Here is a 16,133-nt window from a genome sequence, read left to right on the forward strand (position 1 = left end):
AGGTGGTGCCTGTCCCTGTCCAGTCTCTGGACTTCTTGCTCAGACTGTGGTGATGGTCCCATCTACCACCGGCATCGCCCTAACGACCAAAAAATTACACAAGAGTCACGTTTATTCATCAGAATTTAATACAAACTGAAATATAAAAAACTCGAAAGTCTCCTATGTTGGTTACAGCCACTAAATATATTATAATCTTCTGAATAGTTTTTTTCAGATTTCTTTAGAACATCACTAACGCTGTCAAGGGTTTTCCTTAAACGATTAAACTGTTGACATTGAAGGCTCCAGCTTGTCAATTGCCTCCAGCCATAACTTAATCCTTGGTAGTTGAAATAAATTGTTATAGTTGGCTCAAATGAAGGATGTCAAGTTTTTCTGTAGATGAGATAACACTGGGAAAAAGTGTTTTAACTGTATTTCATCCTCTGTCAGTATTCTCCTGTACATTCCTTGGCAGGTATTGCTCTGCCTCCCTCCAGCAGCCGTGGTCCCGGCTTGTACAGCTGGAGCTGTCCCCAGGTGATGATCAGGCAGGTTGCACAATGCTTTTGGTAGTTTAAAATAGATGGAAAGTAAATAGTAAATATTTCAAACCTTTTGCTTTGAAGGAAATACAAATTGGGCTTGGTTTCCACAGCTTTCGCAAACTTGCTGCGCTCCAGCATGACGCTTTTTCCGTTCTTAGTTCACGAGAAAATATTTTTAAGGGGAAAAAAATAAATGTAGTTACGTGACTTTTGAATGGATCTGCCTTTGATTTTCACAGACACACACAGACCTGTCCCACATCTATACGTGATTTGAGAATCTATATCCAGTGTATTTAACCTGGGGTGTGTTCCATGGTCTCACCAGTGCAAAGGCAATGGTGCCAACGGCATGTGGCTTTAACTCTGTTGGGAGGAAGAGCTTTTGGCTTTTTGTGACAGAACTAAGCTCAAATCTGCTGTGTTGTTTCTGAAACACACCACGGAATTGCTGCTGAGATTAGTAAGGAATACTGGTTTGTGACTATATATTTCACTGAAATCTATTGATATATCTCTTGTGGTAGGATTACAGAATTCCTAACGCATGATCAAGTCAAGATTTGCCTTGCTTTGACAGGGAATTTGCTGTATGCCCTCCAAAAAATGCTAAGAAATCACTTTTAACCTTAGAAAAAAAAAGATTGTGTATCCCCAAACCAAAGCATTTTCATATAATTTTGAATGGATTTAGTCTCTGCTCATTTCCTTGATAAAATTTGATGTTCCTCATCAGTTCAGATTCTGCTCTTACTAAAGGTGTCCTCCAGCTCCGTAGCATCTGTCTTCACTAAGTGTGATGCTTAGTTAGAACTTACTTAGAAGTAATTTTTTTTCCACTTAATCATCTCTTGCTTTAAAAAAAAATATTACTGATCCACACTTAAATTTTGAAGTGCTGTAACAGCAGAATGGAGCTTTTATTACCTCAGAGGCTGTAACTGCAGCACTGCAACTGGAGCTTTCGTAGTCATTAGCTGGATCTGTGGAATTGGAGGAGCAGTTCTTAACGCCGCTTAATAAAACAATCTTTTTGCTAATAATAAAGATACCCACATCACAAAGAGTTCTCTAGGGTCAACCAAGAAGTGCTTTTCACATGTAAACTGCTTCTTCACTTATTAGCCTGGTGGCAAGTTGCTCTGCTACCTGTCAGGGGAAAAATCCTCCACTTCTTATGATGCAGCAAATGCGCTGAGAGCTCGGCCAAGCCTTCAGTTTTGCCGTAGGACGAAGGTTCTGTCTGTGCACAACCATCTAACAGGTGACAAATGATTCGATGAAGTGCAGGGCATGGCACAGCAAAATGTTGGTTTTTTTGCAATAGAATAAAAATTCTGATAAAAGGTAGTTTCCCTTGGATTATGGACAGTTACACCTACGTTCTTGTTTTTCGTACTTTTCAATAAATTGTTTTAGGACTGCTTTGGCTGTAAACACTTTGTGTCTGAACACAGTGTTTTCCCTGTAATACAATACTCTTAGGAAAGTTTATTCACCAGAGTAATCCTTTCATTGAAAGAACTGAACTATTGCATTTCATCTCAGCTTTTACACCTGTGCCCGTGGGTTTCACGTCTGCATGAATTCACCGAGAGAATCTTGAGTCTTAGTTTGTGAATAATGAAAATATTGTTCTGCCTTCCCTGCCGTGACCTATTGATTGCAGGCGAAGCAGAGGGATCCCCACCGAAGCCTGCTGCTGGTTCCACCTGTCCCTGGGCCAGGATCAGCTCAGGAGAACCCTGACCTGGTCCTTTGGGATGTGTTTTCAGCTCAAACTCTTGCTGGTTATCAAAGGAATCATTCACAGTACGATTGTGCAGATCTTCGCAGTAGGATCATCTCTCTTTCTTTTCACTTCTTGGTGAACACTGAAACAATAGCGATGCTTAAATCTTTGCTGGGTTTTGGAGTCAAGGCATATTGGGAAAAAAAAAAAAAAAGAGTTTGCCTAGTACAGTGTGGTGTTTTCAAGATCCCAGGATTAATTACAGTTGGCTAACATTTTGTAGGTTATTCTGGCACTCTCTTTAATGCTAGTGAAGCTTTCATTTAACTTCTTTAAACAAAACCCTGCATGTGCGAGCACAAGGTGTGGTTTCTTGTGATAAATGACTGATCCCTGGCAAGTCAGTCAGCTCCTTTCACCTCGGAGCCTTCTTTCTGTTCAGTTTTGCCATAAGCAGGTGGTTTCATCTCTCGCCTGTTTACCCTTCTGTAAACTTGCTCTACACATTTAATATTCAGATGGCACTTTGAAACCCCGCCGTAGGTACGCGAGGTGCTAAGGTTTGTTATGGAGATGCTGTCATGTGCAAGCGCAGCAGCTGCGGGAAGGCTTTCCCTTGGGATGGCCGCTGGATGCCACGCCGTGCCTCGCTGGCCCGTGGCAAAGGGCCTTTTTGCTTTGTTGTAGTAACCATTAAACTCGAGCATTAAATTGTGTATTTGGTGGACTTCTTAATTAGCTAGCTATGTGGGTCACGCCTGGAAAGCAGCCTGAAGCGTAGCGTGCTCTCCCCTTCCAGTAAAATGAACAAATGAAGGCAGGAATGTTTTGTTAAAATGGCTCAATCCTCAGGCTGGCGTGGTCAGACGGAACAAAGAGGGCAGCTGGAAAGTCAGCTCCTTCCCTCCTTGGCTGTGTTAAACCGAGCTGCTCTTACAGCCCGTTCAGACCATCGTGTTCATCACAAGAGCCTCAGCTAGAACGATGCAAAGAGAATATATTTCCTGGTTGGGGTTGGCTTTACCTTCCTCCAGTTTGACCGCAGGCGCTGAGCAGCGGCTGGATGTCTAATCCAAACTGACAATTGTTAATGCTGGAAAACAAATGCCAAGTGTAGGAGAGTAGGGCTTTTTTTTATTTTTTTATTTTTTTTTAATGCTTTAATGAAAACTACCCAGCCCCTGGCTCTCTGTGCCTTCACTATGGATCAGTCTCAGTCTAAACGTGAAAGATCAGTTGAATGAGTGGCGGCCAAAGCGCAGCAGACTGGTCACTGTGTAAGCTCCTTTGCTGGCTCCAATGTATAAGCAACCAGACTCTCATACCTGCTCATGGCAGTTAGAAGAACCTATTGGCCCATATAATTGCCAGGTGAGTATAAATGTTTGGAGGTTTCTGCAAAATAATTGGATTTTCTCTATATTTAACTGAATAAATAGTTTGTAAAAGCTACAACACGATCCTCCAATATTCGTGTCGTTCCTGGAACCTGGAAGTTTGACGAGTCGGCCGTGCGGCGCTGCGGTAACTGTGATAAGCTTAAACAGGATTTCTTTTCTTATTTTAAATTCTTGCAGCACACATTTTTATACATTATTTGTATCAAAGCATGAATATAAAATTAAAGTGTATTAATACTTCATCGGAGGGAATGGGAAAGTTAGCCCAGTTTTCTGTGTGCTTGGTTTTGATAAGATGAAATAATGTGATAAGATGTTTGAGTTGCTAATGTTTACATTTTGACATTTTGATTGTAGATTCTGCAGCCAGCATCAGCAAACCGAACTGGTGATCTGTGCAGTCTGTACTGTCTAGAAACATATTTATTTTTTTTTTAAATAGAAGACAATATTCAAAGGTCAAGGCTTAGGTTTATTAAATGGAGAAATTTTTGTATTAAATGCTTGGGTGTTTTTCATATTATTTTTGTGTGAACTCTGGTTCAAGCCTCATTGAAACAACAATTCACTGTGTTTGTTCTTGCTGTTCATTAAGACTCTTAGCAAGTTGCTGTTGGTTTTGTACAGTGTAGAGGCAGAACTTCAGCTTCTAATTGTAGGGGTTTGTTTTTCTCAGATATAGACGACTTAAAATGTGCCCCATTTGGAAGCTACAACAGCGGGTCTGCGGTCAGCAGCCTGGCAAGCTATGACTGGTCCGACAAAGAAGACATTCATCAGGGCAAGAAGCTCTCCTCCTTTGCCCAGTCTTCAGGAAGTGGATCCTCTGCGGCTACTTCAGTTCTTCAGAAGAAGGAGACCTTGTTTGGCAGTTCAGAAAACATTACCATGACAACAGTTTCCAAAGTGACAACCTTTTCTAGTGAGGATGCTTTACAGGATGTTTCCTTTGCAGCCTTTGCAGACTTTAAAGACTCTGGACCAATATCCAGCGCTCCAAGTGACGATGACATTGGAGACTTTGGTGATTTTGCAAGACCTCCATCAGAAGCACGGGATGCAGCAGCAGCTGAGACAAATCAAGAGGCAGATTTCCTTGCTAGTGATATCTCTTCTGAACTGCGGAGAGAGTCCACAGATGACTTTGGAGAATTCCAAAGTGAAAAGCCAAAAATCAGCAAGTTTGACTTCTTGGTGGCAACTTCTCAAGGCAAGGTGAAATCTAGTGAAGAAATGATCAAGAGTGAACTGGCTACTTTTGACCTGTCTGTTCAAGGTAAGCTGCTCAGGGTGGAGGAAGCCCATAATGCATGTGCTTATCAAAGGCTAATTTTTCTAATCAAATTATAAATTGGCCAATGGAGATTGTTCCAAAGGCTCCTGGAAACAAGTTGAATCTTCTCATTGATTTCTGTTGCGTTTGGAGCAGGTCTCTTTCTAGAAGAATAAAAACTTTTGTGCCAAAAAATTGTAAGAATTGAGGAACTGGGGAAATTTGCACCCGTCGCCGAGTAAATAGCAGGCTTTGTTCTTCTGGGGTAGTAGTGCATCCCTCGCTACTACTTTATTCATTTTAAATAGTCCATGCCTTTGTGATTAAAAGACTAACTTGATTATATCCTAACTTTTTAGGGTCTCATAAAAGAAGCTTAAGCCTAGGGGACCGAGAAATAAGTCGCTCTTCACCTTTACCAGTTCTGGAACAGCCGTTTAGAGATCGTTCTAATACTCTAAGTGAGAAGCCTGCTTTGCCTGTCATCAGAGACAAATACAAAGACTTGACTGGGGAAGTTGAAGTAAGGAATTACCTGGAATACAAGTAAATTGGCAACGACTTTCATCAGTGTGATATCAAGGGTGTTCTGTATCCCAACTCTTTGAAACTTTAGCTGTTTGAATTTAGGGTATGATTCTAAAATGGAATGTGGGGAAGGTTAGATGTTTTGATTGGAAACTGCTCCTAAAGGTTTCTTTTTTCCTGTCTTTAAAATCTTGTGAAGTGAGGAAAAAAATGGTGTTGTGTGAGAGTCAGTCAGAATCACTTGACCTTGCAGTCTAAGCTTGTGACTGGAAATTAGTTGCGACTTAAATCTAATCCCAGCCTTGGCACTGAGACCATTGGCTTTGGGAAATGGTCTTAACTTTTTTTGGCTGTGCAGTAGTTATTTCTCTTGCTCATCTTGAGAATAGATGGTAAAAAGACTCAGATTAAATTCTGCTAATCCCCATTTCTAGAACAGCAGACCTGTAACAAATTATTGGGAGTAGGTATGTGCAATGCAAACGTTTCACCCATTCATATATGTTCTTCTTTTTGAAACTAGTTCTAACTCTCAGAAATCAAATTTTAGACTTCAGGTGCAAAGAGACTATTTAAAGAATGGGGGACAAATTATGAATAGGCATATTAAAAATTTGCATAGCTAATCTGCAAATAATCTCTTAAAATACCTGTCTACTATATGTCTGTTGTGGTGGGAGAAAGGGAAAAGGAACAAGATTCAGATTGTCCTTTTCTTTCAAACAGGAAAGCGAGAGGTACGCGTACGAGTGGCAGAGATGTTTGGAGAGTGCCCTGCAAGTAAGTGTAGCAGCTCCTCCGAAACCTTCTCCTCCTTCCTATAGGTACCGCTTCACTCAGTGTGTAAGACCATATAGGCACAGAAAGAGTGTGAATCAGCCCAACTGGATTACAGTTTTTAACCCAAAAGTTGTCACCCAGCAGGAGCGTTACCTCCTCAGTTAAAGATCCTGTGCTAATCTCCCTGCCATTTCTGATTAGTTTGGCTTTTGCCTAAATTTCCAACTTAACTAGTTAACGTGGTGTTCCTCTGTTTGGGTGCCCAGTTGTTCGGGGCACTGATACCAGCATCTGGCTCTTCAGTACTTTTTGAGAAATGGCCTTATTTAATGTGCTGTGCAAAGGGGCCGTTAATTTTCTGGTAACGAGCGTCAGATGTTTCACAGCCACATTAGTTTGCCTTAAAATTTCTTCTTTTGCATTTGAGTATTAGACAGCCAAAACTGGGAATGCTACTATTAAACTAGGTAGCAATGGATGCGTGCTCTTAAAACTAGTATTTTGGTAACAAAAATATTTAGGGGAATATGTTAAGGTTTTAATTGTTCATCCTTTTCCTCAATTCTACTTTTAGTTACAGCATGAATGTATAAAAACGTGGGATGGAGTTTGGCAATTATTTCTTATTTAATTTGCTTCAGTTTCTGTTGGGGACAGCCTTGTTTGTGAAACTTATTTTTGATAACCCCACCGTTCTATGAAATTTCTTTCCGCCAGGTCATAAAGAAAGCAAATGATACCTTAAATGGAATAAGTAGTTCATCCGTTTGCACCGAAGTCATCCAGTCTGCTCAAGGCATGGAGTATTTACTGGGTATGTTTTAATTTACCATGTCTCCTACATGGAACGTTCTCCTCTGAAGAACAGTGATATATAATCACTCCAAAATGGTATTATTTTTTAGCTCAATCTTTGCCTGCACTGAAATAATGAACAACTCTTTTGCTGAATAAATGTAAATCACCGTCCATGACCACCTTTCCTGCCATGCCTGTTTTGTGCTATTTTGGGGTTAAAGCTGCAGGAGCCTGTGCTTGCAGTGAATTCTCTGCAATCCTCCACTGTGTTTTATATCCCCAGGGGTGGTTGAAGTCTACAGAGTAACAAAGAGAGTTGAACTGGGTATCAAAGCCACCGCTGTTTGTAGTGAGAAACTCCAGCAGCTGCTGAAGGATATTGATAAAGTGTGGAACAACTTAATAAGCTTCATGTCACTTGCTGCTCTAACGGTAAGACCTTACTAAAAGAAACGTCATAATTATATGTAAAGTGACTTCACGGGGTGTCCTGACTTTACAGTTTGTATTTTTCTCTTGCAAAATGGAAATGCATGTATCCAGTTTAAAGCTCCCTGTAAGAAAACTGTTATTTATGTGCAGACATGACGTTATCTTACTTAGTGTCTTAATGATTGAGATGATTTCCTGTGTGTCTGTGCACCTCTCCAATGAGGGAAATTTAGAAAAACTTAAATAAGCCATTTTATTACCCAGAATAGTGTGACTGTGTCTTGTCTTTGTAATATCCCTGCAATTAGTTTTAATGCTCACAATACAGGAGCACCCAATGTACCAACACAGGAATAACTAAACTGTTTTCCTTTCTCTGTGCATTTGGAAATGCCTACGTTTGTTTTGGTTCTTGCTACAGACTAAATAGCTTTCCCTCCTCTGAATAGAACTGCCAGAAAAAGCTCAATTGCTCTGAGACAGCTGGTAGGAGCTCGAGAGCTTTGTACAGAGCTGGGCGAGTGTTCAAGGAGAGATGGTTGGGGCTTCCTGAGGGGTGGCTTTAAGAGGAGGAGCACCCCATGGGAAGGGTCTGCAAAGGAACTGGGAAAGAGAGGGGCACACTGGGGTCGGGTACAGAATCCACACAATTAGAAGGCAGGAAAATCACGTGAAATACCATTTATTTATGATGAAAATAAATAAATTCGTGAATGATTCATGAATTTTATGATGAAAATGAATAAATTGATGGAAATCACCTTGCCATTAAATACCTTGCACTTTTGTGTGTGTCTATGTTGCAGGAAATACAACGTGCAAAATGACTTTCTTTAACCACAATAAAACTTATATTTTTAGGGGACCATCTGTCTGTAGGTGCTTGATGCCATCGTGCATAATGGATCCCTTTAACTCAGTGTGTACCTAAGGAGCCTGCGACTCTTAGTACATCCCATCAAGCATCACTAAGTAGATAATTACCACAGTTACGTTTTCACTGAACATTTTAATTTGTGGCTTCCTTCTTGCAATGCAACTACGGCCACTAAAGATTTTTGCTGCCCAGTAAACTCTTGTTTGCAAGTAAGGCCCAGAGTACTTAATTTCTGCTCGAAATAGCCGTCTTCAGCTCGCTGTCATTCCCTGCAAAACAGGTGTTATAAAAAAATCAGTCTCTTTTTACACATTTTAAAGCTCTCCAGTCCACACAGCGGTGGCAAGCAGGTGTTTTTGGTGATGTCCCAAAAGCCTGTCATAATAGGAAATTCATACTTTCAATATTTTACTGCTTGGGAGATGAAGTTGATAAGACTGGGATTCATCTGTTTGAACTCCGGCATTGTTGATAGTAACAATCTAAAAAGCTATCAGGATCCTCTGCTGATTTAAGCAAGTGGATTAAAATTTAGTTCTTAAAATGCTTTTCCTTGGAAGATTACAGGGATTACCTCAAAGTCCAAGGCTTGGCCACGTGTTCTCCAAGCTGCAGCAGCTCCTGGCTGGTAGCAGTCCAGCTAAATTTTAAACATGCTGGGAGCTGTGAACAATGACTTCTCGTAGACACACAGTACCTCTGAAGTTATCCAGGAGACAAAGGCTCCTGTAGTTCTCAAAATCAGCCCTTTTTGTTTCTGTTCTCCACGTGGGTCACTGGAAGCTGTGGAACCCCATACCTTTTTCCCCTGGTGTTGCAGTTATGGATCCCAAATGATGCAGAAGTGCCAGTTAAACAGAGAGAAGTGTTCTAGCTCAGAGGCATGTGCTTGGAAAGGTTAATTTTATCTTTTAAAGGATTTCGTTACAAGGTAATTTTATGCACAGCCTTGTGGTTTTTCACTGCAAATTACAGGATGACCTTCTCATTTGCCTCACTCATGCTTTTGGTAAACAAATATTAGAGTGCCTTTATTAATTTGATTGATCTACTTAAAGATTAAAGGGTGTTTTTTTCAGAATTCCAATTATTCTCCAGCCATTCAGCAGGGGAGCGTGATCAGCATCCCTAGTGTGCGGACTAAGAGTACACGTCTTCCAGGATCCCACCATTTTCTTAAGCTTCTCAGTCATTGTTTTTATTTGCACTGCTATCTTCGAGCAAAATTTCAACACTTTTACTCCACCCTTCTGCAAAGTTTTAAATTATCATTTATCTTGTAGCTGAAATCTTACCGGAAAAGTGATTATATTAATTAATTAATTATTTGCAGGCTTGTTCTCCCAACCTTTGCCTCTCTTTAACCTGAACTTGTGCATGGCTGGTGACCTTAATTCTTCTATGGTTTGGTTAATCTAAATATCCCGCTGCTGTGCCATGTTCTGGATGGAGAAAAACCTTCAGAAAGAACAGCAACTGCCCTGTTTTGGTACAGACACCGCTTCAGATGTGAGCTGGTGGAAGCTGTGCTGGCCCAGGGCTCGTTTCCTCGCAGCTGCACAAATAGTTGTTGCATTTATTTATCGCCGTCCGGTTCTGAACACGCCGCAGTCGAAACGTAGCAGCCGGCTCTTTCCTCAGAAGTTTCTTCCCCGTTTGATGTGGGAATGTGGAACTGAAGAATTCTTTCCTTTGTAGTCTAACCCTTTTTCCAGAGCTCGTGTGTTACAAATTAGTGCTGGTGGAGATGGTGTAGCAGGGTTGCAAACAGGTGCTAATGGCTTTAATTAAATCATGTGTCAGTGTATGAGAAAACGTAGTATGTCGTCCCTGCCACGTTGCCGGTGTGATTCCGTGGCTCTCGGTAGCAACCAGATAGATAATTTTTATCATAATGTCTGACACTTTTCCAGCCACTGAAAATGCCTGAATTTTATTGTCTTGTTTCTTTAGCCAGATGAAAACTCACTGGATTTCTCTTCTTGTATGCTGCGTCCAGGGATTAAAAATGCCCAAGATCTTGCCTGTGGAGTGTGCCTCCTAAATGTGGATTCAAGAAGTAAAGTAAGTATAATGGCCTCTACCATTAAACTCATTTTTAATTTACAGTTTGGACTTTCCTTTAGGCCTTGGGCGTATTTAAAAAAAAAATTATGACTATAATTTGTATTATGGAAGTGGCAAAGGCAAGATCCGACCTGTAGATGGGACTCAAACAGTCAATGTCCTGTATTCATTGGGCTTTGAGTATGACACAGGTGTGGATAAAGGGCTGAGTTAAATTGTTCATAATGGGGAAGAAACTGGGATACTAAGAGTTAAAAAGTATATGTATATATATATATTTTAAAAATATATCTTTTAATTACTTTTCTTTATGAAATGCATCTCTGAGTATCACCAGGAGGGGATTATTGCAATGAGCAGAGCTGGGAGGGAATCCCAGGATATGTACAGAGTAATGCCAACCCATTAACATATATCGGCAGTTTTGCTGACTTTTTGGTTTCAACGTTATTTCAGAAAGAAGAGAAACCTGTGGAAGAGCTTCCTAGAAAAGTATGAATCTGTAAAAAACATATTCTTTATAGAATCATTCCTAGTTGAGTGTGGAAGGCCAAACTGCTAACTGGCCTTCAGCTGTCATTCTCAATTGTACCAATCATGAATCCTTTTCTTCTAGTCATTTTTTGTGACCGTAACACTTGATCCGATCAACTAACATGCTCTAGAGCCCCCCCTTTGTCTTGTCTGCATGCTTGTATCTCGTGAATAGCTTTCTGGTTTTGTGCTACTTCTGTTGTGTGGTAGAAAATTCACTGCAGTGAGTTTCTGAATTTGTAGCTGCCTGTGTGTCTGTTGCAGAAGGGGGGGGGACCATAGGGGTGTTTTTGCTACAAATATTGACTTTGGGCTATATGTAGTAGGCAGTGGCATTTTTAGAAATCTCTGCAGGAAATCCAGGGTGTAGGGAGCAGGGTTAGAATATTTTTTTTAAATAGGAAGCTGTGAAGCATTGGAAAGTATCTCCTAGCAACAAACATCGAGATGTTTTGAGCTTGCTCGTGGCTTCACACGCTCTGTTCAGCAGCTCCTACTGTAAAGCAAGTTCAATTAACAGAAGAAAGTAGATCAAATTCAACCTGAAATAACACTAATATCAAGAATCGCACCTGCCTAAATCACAGCAAAGCCTGACCCAGTGAAATAAATGTCGTAGCTATCTGCTGGCTGGCAGAACAAGCTTTTGTCTTGTATGGATGTGTAGCAGAACTGGGAGATGCATGAAGCAAGGTGAGTTAGTCACCAGGTGTCAGAGCAGACAGCATGCTAAGCAGGTGGCTCCCTTCATACAGGGTGTAACAGGCAAAGTATCCAGCAGGTGCTTTGTCCACCTGCAAACACTTTGCAGACTAAAATAAGATGTTGTTTACGGGGTGGTCTGCTCAGAGTGAGAGGGTCCTACCATGCTGTGCCATTCTGGGGTAACACCTGGGCAGGATCCGTTTTCCACTCGAGTTTCTAGATCCTGGAGTAGTTGAGACCGTCACACTCGTTTCAATTCTTGTTCTTTTAGGCCTTTAACTCAGAAACTGATAACTTCAAGCTGGCGTACGGAGGGCACCAGTACCACGCAAGCTGTGCAAATTTCTGGATCAACTGCGTGGAGCCAAAACCTCCAGGTCTCATTTTGCCGGACCTGCTCTGAAAACGGTGGCGCTGAAGACGGAGCGTCGGGTCTAATAACGCAGGGCACTGGGGGTAAATTGTGTGATGGGGTAAGTGGGAAGGCTTGAGGTGTGGCTAGTGTTTGAAATGTTGCGGTTTGGTTTTTGTACAGTAACGGGTTAAAGCCACCGTCACGCACAAATCGCTCGCGAAGAATCTCGCTTGAAACGGCCGAGGTTTCAGAAATAACCAGAGAAAATTGTAGTGTGGCAAAAAATGCGGCATTTCAGTCTTTCTCAAGATGAAAGCGGGTCCGTCTTTGTAACAAACCACTCTGCTAACCACGTGCACAAACCTCTGAGAGAGGCCAGCACCTAGCTTCCAAGGAAAACTGAAATGCTACGCTGATTTGCATGGAAGCGACCACTTAAGTACTTGAAGTATGTATTTGCAAACAAATCTTTTCTTTCATGTTTTTGGTATATGGACCATGGTGTTTTTCTTTAAATATTTGCTGCTATGCTATTACAATGCACGAGTCACAGTGTCTTTCAAGGCAAAATGAATTATTGACTTAGAAGGAATGAGACTGCAGAGAGCCGTTGTGTATTTATGCTTCCACTGTTCTGTATTGTAAATTATACTGTGTTCATGTGCATCACTGGTTAGGACTGGGGGATAAGGACTTGGAAAAAAATGTTGAAATTTTCCCTCTCTTATCTGGATTCTTTAGTAGAGGCAGCCGGATTTTAAAACTTGGAATCTTTCCTACTCTTTTGTGAATACCACCCAGACTCCTTCCTTGGACTTGCCCTGACCTCCAGGTGTGATTTGTGATGTTTCACCTGACCCTTTGGTGGTTGTGGAGCTGCATCACTGTTGGAAATCGGACTCCACTGATACAGGGAGTCTGCTCCCTCTGTACCTCTTACCTTCTTTTGGATGTTAGTAGGCTTTTGCTGATGGGATGCCTGCGTGTAAGTTGTGCTGTCTGTAATAATGTGCCTCTCTGACTCAGAACTGGCCAGACAAGGTGGCCCTTGGCTCCTGCTACAGGTGGGTGTGATTTAACACTGGAAGTTGGGGGTCTCAGGCTATTTTTTGAAGCAGGGGCTTGCACGCCTGCCATGTCATTGCTTATGGCAGTCCAGCTCTCTGGACAGGAGGAGGTTAGTATAACAGACTGTCACAAAATGTTACCTAAAGCACCTGATTCTCCCTTCAGATACAATATCCAGATGACAGTGCAATCAGCTGTAGCACCAGTTACAGAATTTTAAACCTAGTGGGAGCTTCATGGCATTATTTTAAGAGCCTCATCACTATACAGTCTCACTCAGTCTGCAGTGAAGTGGGGTGTGTATCCATCAGGTGCAACTTGCTGCTCAATTCTTTGACTGAAGTTTCTCAGATCTCTAGAAAATCTCCCTTCTCTCTGAAGATATCAACAGCTTTTCCCGGTTAATCTTGCCTCCATTACAAGTAGCTGACATGGAGCAGTGGTTATTTGCTGAAATTACAAGGAGGAAAAATGATGCTTTGTATTTAAAAAAAAAAAAAAAAGAGGCTTAGTTGTACTAAACTATTAATTATACCAAATGAAACAATCTTGGCTAACGAGTGCTAGGTGTTTGGCCCTCCTATTTACACAAATTAAAATAAATCTTCCTGCTGCCTGAAATGAGCTCATTCATAAAATAAGCAACGTGTGCCTCCAGTCGCAGGCTCACGCTCAGCAAGTGGCAGATTTTCCGTAGTGTGGCAGTCACTGCCTGCCTTCTGTTGCCCAGTAATTACCAAAAAAAGGGCAGTCCCTCATTGCTTGCTCTCTGTTTCATTTACTGGGTGTGAGATAGTTAGAGCAGTCAGCACCCCAGCTTATGACCACGTACGTTGTTTTCCATCGTAACTGGGGGCTGCTGGCCGGATCACCAGTGCAAGTATTCCCGGGGGTGTTGAGGCTCTGCTCAGCACAGGGAGCCAGCGCTCGCTTTTGCATCCAGAATTACAGGAGCACTTCAGCCTTGTCAGACTCGGAGCAAACGCCTCGTCTTGCTGCTTGCAAGGGGATCCTCGAGTGCTTTGGAGTGTCTGGCTGACGCCAAGGCTGTTGCTTCTCAAATGCCATGTTGGGAGGAGGGAGTTTATTGTCAGCGTGGGTTTCCACCACCGTTCCTGAACACTTAGCTAGATAGGATTTTTTTTTTTAATAATTAAAAGAGGAGAATGCCACAAATAAGAGGCCACAATGTGAAACTTAAGGCGAGCAGTATTTCAAATACAGTACCAGCTATGTTGTCATAAAAGCATTTTTCAGTGATGTTTTTCTTGTCCTTGTTAACATACTTGTTAAGCCAGTCAGTTCCCTCTCCAAGATGCATCCAGCGTGTCTTTTGTCCCATAAAACCAAGGAATTGACATTTACAATTACAATTGCAGCCGAGCTTACTGAAGTAGGACACTCCTGCTCGCCTGCTCCCTACAGAAGGGCAGGCAGTGCTGCTGCGTCGTGGCGAGCAGGAAGCGTTCTGAACACCTTTCCGTCACGGGAACACACCAAACGTTTGCGTGTAGATCCCCTGGATAAAGGCATTGCACAACGGGGATCATCTCCCATATCCTAGTCATTAAAATGACTCACTCTTGCGTTCAGCATCCTCTCAGATACTGCACTGCCAGCCGAAGCCCAGTGTCCCTGCAAGCTGTATCCAAGGTTACGGTATTTTCTACGGTGCGTCGTAGCAGACGACGTTCCCCTGCTCCCTTTGCATCCAGGCTGACGGACGCGCTGCCTTTCCCTTTGGTTGTGTGGAATTTCAGAAATGTGACTCCTTTTTCTGCACGTATGTTTCGCTAGGAAAAAAAGCACGAAACAGAGTTTTCTTTTTTTATTTAATATACGTGTTCTCTGGAGCTGCCTTGGGATTACCTATGGGAAGTGATTTTTTTCTATATATCTGTGTATATTTGGAATTCCAAGAGATGATTTGCTTGGTTATTTAATGTATATATGACTTTACCCAGTTGTACTCCCGGTGCTTCTGTGCTGTCTTCGTGTGTTGCAGCTCTCCCGTGGTGGTGGCCGTGCTGGGAGCACCCGGGCTGCTCCAGCCAATTCCCCTGCCCGTCCGGCGCCGTGGTTTGGTTTGAGTGTCTCCCCAGCCTTGCTGACCCGTGTCGGCTGTAGCTGCTTGGAGGTTATTTGTGGTGTGGGAATTGTTATGTTCTGCACTTGACCATTCCACTGGCATTTCCTCTCTGGCAGCAGTTTCTCTCCACCTGGGTTTGTTCTGAGCAGCTCCTTCCTTGAAATTCGTGCAGGATATAGTGATAGTGAAGTTCGAGCTAACGTTGAGAAGCAGCTCAGGAAAACCCAAGGAATGCTCCAATTCCTAGCTAGCCGTGGGTGAGATTAATTAAATTTGAAACAAAAACTGCCTTTTCAATAAAAACTGCTATTGTACAAACTACTTCTTCTGAAAGACTTTTGGTTTTTGCTCTCTGGACCTGTATTTAATTTGCGTTCTCAATATTAAAATATAAATGTCGTAATTTTATGAAGAAAAGTGGTCAGAAAACTTCTCTTTATATTGTGATTCTTTACTCTGCCCTCTGGGTGAACAGTATTTCTCTTCTAGAAGTTGTTTTGTGATTAGCAGTTGGAGCTGTTTCGGTTTGTGCGATGCTGGAGACACTGCTGGTATTTTACATCCAATGAGAATCAGTGTCATTAATTGGCTTTAGTACATTGTTTACTCCCTTGATTCTTGCAATGATTTATAAATCCTTTGTTGAGATTCAAACCTTGTACTCAACAAAGAGCTCATTTCATATCTGACCGACCTGTGAAGTGGCTCGTTCCAGGACGCAGCTAGAAAAAAAATGTTGCTTTAAGGTTGGCCAAAAGGGCCTTAAACATAGTGAAGCTGTAAGAGTGAAACCATCCCTGTGGCGAGCGTTTGAAAGATGTCTCACCAAATAACTTACTCCTCTTTGGTTTCTATGGGTTTGAGGATGCCTGAAAAACTGGATTTTGAGGGGGAAAAACCACTCACATGAAATATCTTTTGTTGGAACGAACACAAGAGGAACTTGAAATACCTACAAGTATTAA

At 41.9% G+C, this 16,133-nt stretch overlaps 1 protein-coding gene across 8 annotated transcripts in view; it reads left to right on the top strand.

Moving 5' to 3' along the window:
* Nucleotides 1–12,399, top strand: part of SYNRG (synergin gamma) — a 39,892-nt gene extending 27,493 nt beyond the window's left edge. For 5 of the 8 annotated variants that reach the window (XM_086624563.1, XM_086624566.1, XM_086624567.1 and 2 more), the window contains 8 exons: nucleotides 4,339–4,938; nucleotides 5,295–5,458; nucleotides 6,190–6,243; nucleotides 6,961–7,057; nucleotides 7,325–7,473; nucleotides 10,304–10,414; nucleotides 10,874–10,909; nucleotides 11,928–12,399. In XM_086624563.1, coding sequence (XP_086480689.1) covers nucleotides 4,339–4,938; nucleotides 5,295–5,458; nucleotides 6,190–6,243; nucleotides 6,961–7,057; nucleotides 7,325–7,473; nucleotides 10,304–10,414; nucleotides 10,874–10,909; nucleotides 11,928–12,059 — 1,343 coding nt within the window. In that variant the 3' untranslated portion in view covers nucleotides 12,060–12,399. The remainder of the gene's footprint in view (nucleotides 1–4,338; nucleotides 4,939–5,294; nucleotides 5,459–6,189; nucleotides 6,244–6,960; nucleotides 7,058–7,324; nucleotides 7,474–10,303; nucleotides 10,415–10,873; nucleotides 10,910–11,927) is intronic. The other 3 variants (XM_086624571.1, XM_086624569.1, XM_086624570.1) reach the window with 3 other exon arrangements.
* The last annotated feature ends 3,734 nt before the right edge of the window (nucleotides 12,400–16,133 follow it).

Source organism: Tauraco erythrolophus, chromosome 21 (assembly GCF_009769465.1).
Source record: "Tauraco erythrolophus isolate bTauEry1 chromosome 21, bTauEry1.pri, whole genome shotgun sequence".
Classification (NCBI taxonomy): Eukaryota; Metazoa; Chordata; class Aves; order Musophagiformes; family Musophagidae; genus Tauraco; species Tauraco erythrolophus.